We start from the raw sequence: 2,867 nt of genomic DNA on the forward strand, positions 1-2,867 counted from the left end.
CACACACACACACACACACACACACACACACACACACACACACACACACACACACACACACACACACACACACACACACACACTACCTGTTTTCCTTTGCTCTTAATGACAATCAGGTCAGAGTGTCTGTCTCTACACCACTGTCTGCTCTGCTCCCAGGTTTTCTTCTCAGTAGAGATGTAATAACAACCTCTGTCAAATTTCTGCCATCCAGGTGATTCTAACAACAAAACAATGAAGGTGGCCACTGAAATTAATGACAAATGATGAACAAAATAATTTAACAATGAAGAAAGACTGTGATGTCTCACTGACCACAGAGCCTCATCTTCATGTCATCTCTCTCTTCAGTCAGGTTGTTGTTGCTGGCCAGCAATTGGTCTCTCTCTCTGGTCAGGTTGGCCAGTACTTGGTTGACACTGTTCATTAGTTGTTCTCTCTCCACCATGTTGGTCTGGTCTGTATGGAAACAATATTTACAAAATGGGAGTTCCACCATTTATCACAACTACATTTGAAAACATTTCTAGAAAGTGTGCTCATCTGAGTGCAGATGTTTCGCCGGTCCTGGTTGCCTACCCAGACTGCTGTTCCTGTCCAGTAATTGGTTGTAACTGTGCACTAGTTGTTCTCTCTCCACCATGTTGGACTGATCTGTATGGAAACAATTTACAAAATGTGAGATCCACCATTTAAAACACCTATATCTTAAAATAAATGCAATATGATGTGCAGACTACATAAAGTCTCGCCTATGTCCAAGCGGACCAATGCTGCTACAGCTTCTGTTGCTGCTACAACAAAATAACAATATATTCATTATTCAAATATTTGTATTGATTTTTGACAATATTGAACAACAATCACACTGGAGAAACACAATATAGTATATAGTATAGTTGGTATGGAAATCTCCTGCAGGACTGCCCCAAACAATGCAGATAATGGATTAGGATCTATAACTGTGTTACACATAGGCTACATGAAAAACTATTGAATATACCTGTACAAAAACATCTGACATACTGCAGGTTGGGTCTTAAGGAGACATCCGTTCATTTTTAGTGTTATCTTTGATACGTGGCAAATCACTTACCAACGTAGAAATGCCCATCGAGTTACTCCACAAATCCCCCTGTCGACCCCCACCGTTGGCATAATACGAGGCGCGAAGATAGCCCAAATTCGCTTATTTTAACAAATGCAAAGTCTGTTTTTTTTCTCCGAGCACTCATTGTGGAGCCCCATGAGACCCTTACGGGCGATGAAAGTCCCGACAAGCTAACCGCTAATAACAGAAGGAGCTAACGCTGGCTGCTTATCTCTCTGCCTGGCAACACCAGGTTGCCAGGTTTCGGAGAGAAACAAGCAACGAGCGTTAGCCCGTTCTGTTATTAGCGGTTAGCTTGTCGGGACTTTCATCGCCCGTAAGGGTCTCATGGGGCTCCACAATGAGTGCTCAGGAAAAAAAACAGACTTTGCATTTGTTAGAATAGGCGAATTTGGGCTATCTTCGCGCCTTCGTATTATGCCAACGGTGGGGGTCGACAGGGGGATTTGTGGAGTAACTCGATGGGCATTTCTATACGTCGGTAAGTGATTTGCCACATATCAAAGATAACACTAAAAATGAACGGATGTCTCCTTTAACCAAGGTAGATTTTGGCCAGTTTAGACATATATACACATACTGTACATTTATATATATACATAAAACATTGTAATAAAGTATTGTTTTGAAACTTGACTTACAGAGATAGAGTGGGACAGCAATGTTGAGGAGAGCTAGAACACCACAAAGCAATCCAACACCGACTCCAACCCGCTTGTACCGTCTTAAGTCTGGAGGACACACACACACACACACACACCACCCACACACACACACACACACACACACACACACACACACACACACACACACACACACACACACACACACACACACACACACACACACACACACACACACACACACACACACAAATAAGATGTTAGGAGATCAGTTAAAATCTTTGAATCGCTTGTTTTAAAAAGTTTTAAAAACAAATTGTATTTTTTAGTAACATCTCTTACCAGACTGCAGTATCTTCTGTAGATCTTTCTCCTTTTTGGTCTTGGTCTGAAGATCTTCATAGGTTGCATCATCTATGTTTTGGAGATCAAGGTGTTCGTAGTGCCCCTCTTCATCCACTGCTGTAGTCCTGGTCACATTCTCATAGTCCAGATCTTCCTCTTGGAACTCAATGTTGTCTTGGAGCTCAATTTTGTCAGAACAATCAACCACAGCCATTGATTGTCCTAAACGTAGACAGCACTGTTACATTTGTATGACATATGACTCTCTCTCTCTCTCTCTCTCTCTCTCTCTCTCTCTCTCTCTCTCTCTCACTCTCACTATCTCTCTCTCTCTCTCTCTCTCTCTCTCTCTCTCTCTCGCTCTCTCTCTCTCTCTCTCTCTCTCTCTCTCTCTCTCTCTCTCTCTCTCTCTCTCTCTCTCTCGCTCTCTCTCTCTCTCTCTCTCTCTCTCTCTCTCTCTCTCTCTCTCTCTCTCTATCACACACACACAGGCAACCTCACTTCTCCTCTGCGAGGCATGTTGTGTAACACCTTGTATTATATGAAGAAGTTTCTTGTAAATTGTAGTTTGCGTAAATATCAACCACAGTAGGCTGTGTTGACAGCAGCTAGAAGTGACAACAGTTTTCCTGTAGTTTCATGATCTCTCTAAAGTTACACAAACACACACAACTGTCCATCATTAGAAACATCACTACAAATGTTAAATAATGGTTAAATAATAAAAGTGGATGGTGCCTCATCATCTTATGTCAGCCAAAGCCACCTGTTCCTTGACTTCTTGTTAA

General features: G+C 42.1%; 1 protein-coding gene across 1 annotated transcript; it reads right to left on the reverse strand.

The window, feature by feature from the left end:
• Positions 1-307: 307 nt before the first annotated feature.
• Positions 308-2,293, reverse strand: LOC311034493 (uncharacterized protein; the record flags this gene model as incomplete). Its single annotated transcript, XM_084042372.1, has 4 exons — positions 308-459; positions 580-654; positions 1,753-1,842; positions 2,077-2,293. The coding sequence occupies 4 exons, from the start codon at positions 2,291-2,293 to the stop codon at positions 308-310; spliced, it is 534 nt and encodes a 177-aa protein (XP_083898498.1).
• Between the last annotated feature and the right edge of the window lie 574 nt (positions 2,294-2,867).

This window comes from Gymnoscopelus microlampas (assembly GCF_963454915.1).
Source record: "Gymnoscopelus microlampas genome assembly, chromosome: 19".
Lineage (NCBI taxonomy): Eukaryota > Metazoa > Chordata > Actinopteri > Myctophiformes > Myctophidae > Gymnoscopelus > Gymnoscopelus microlampas.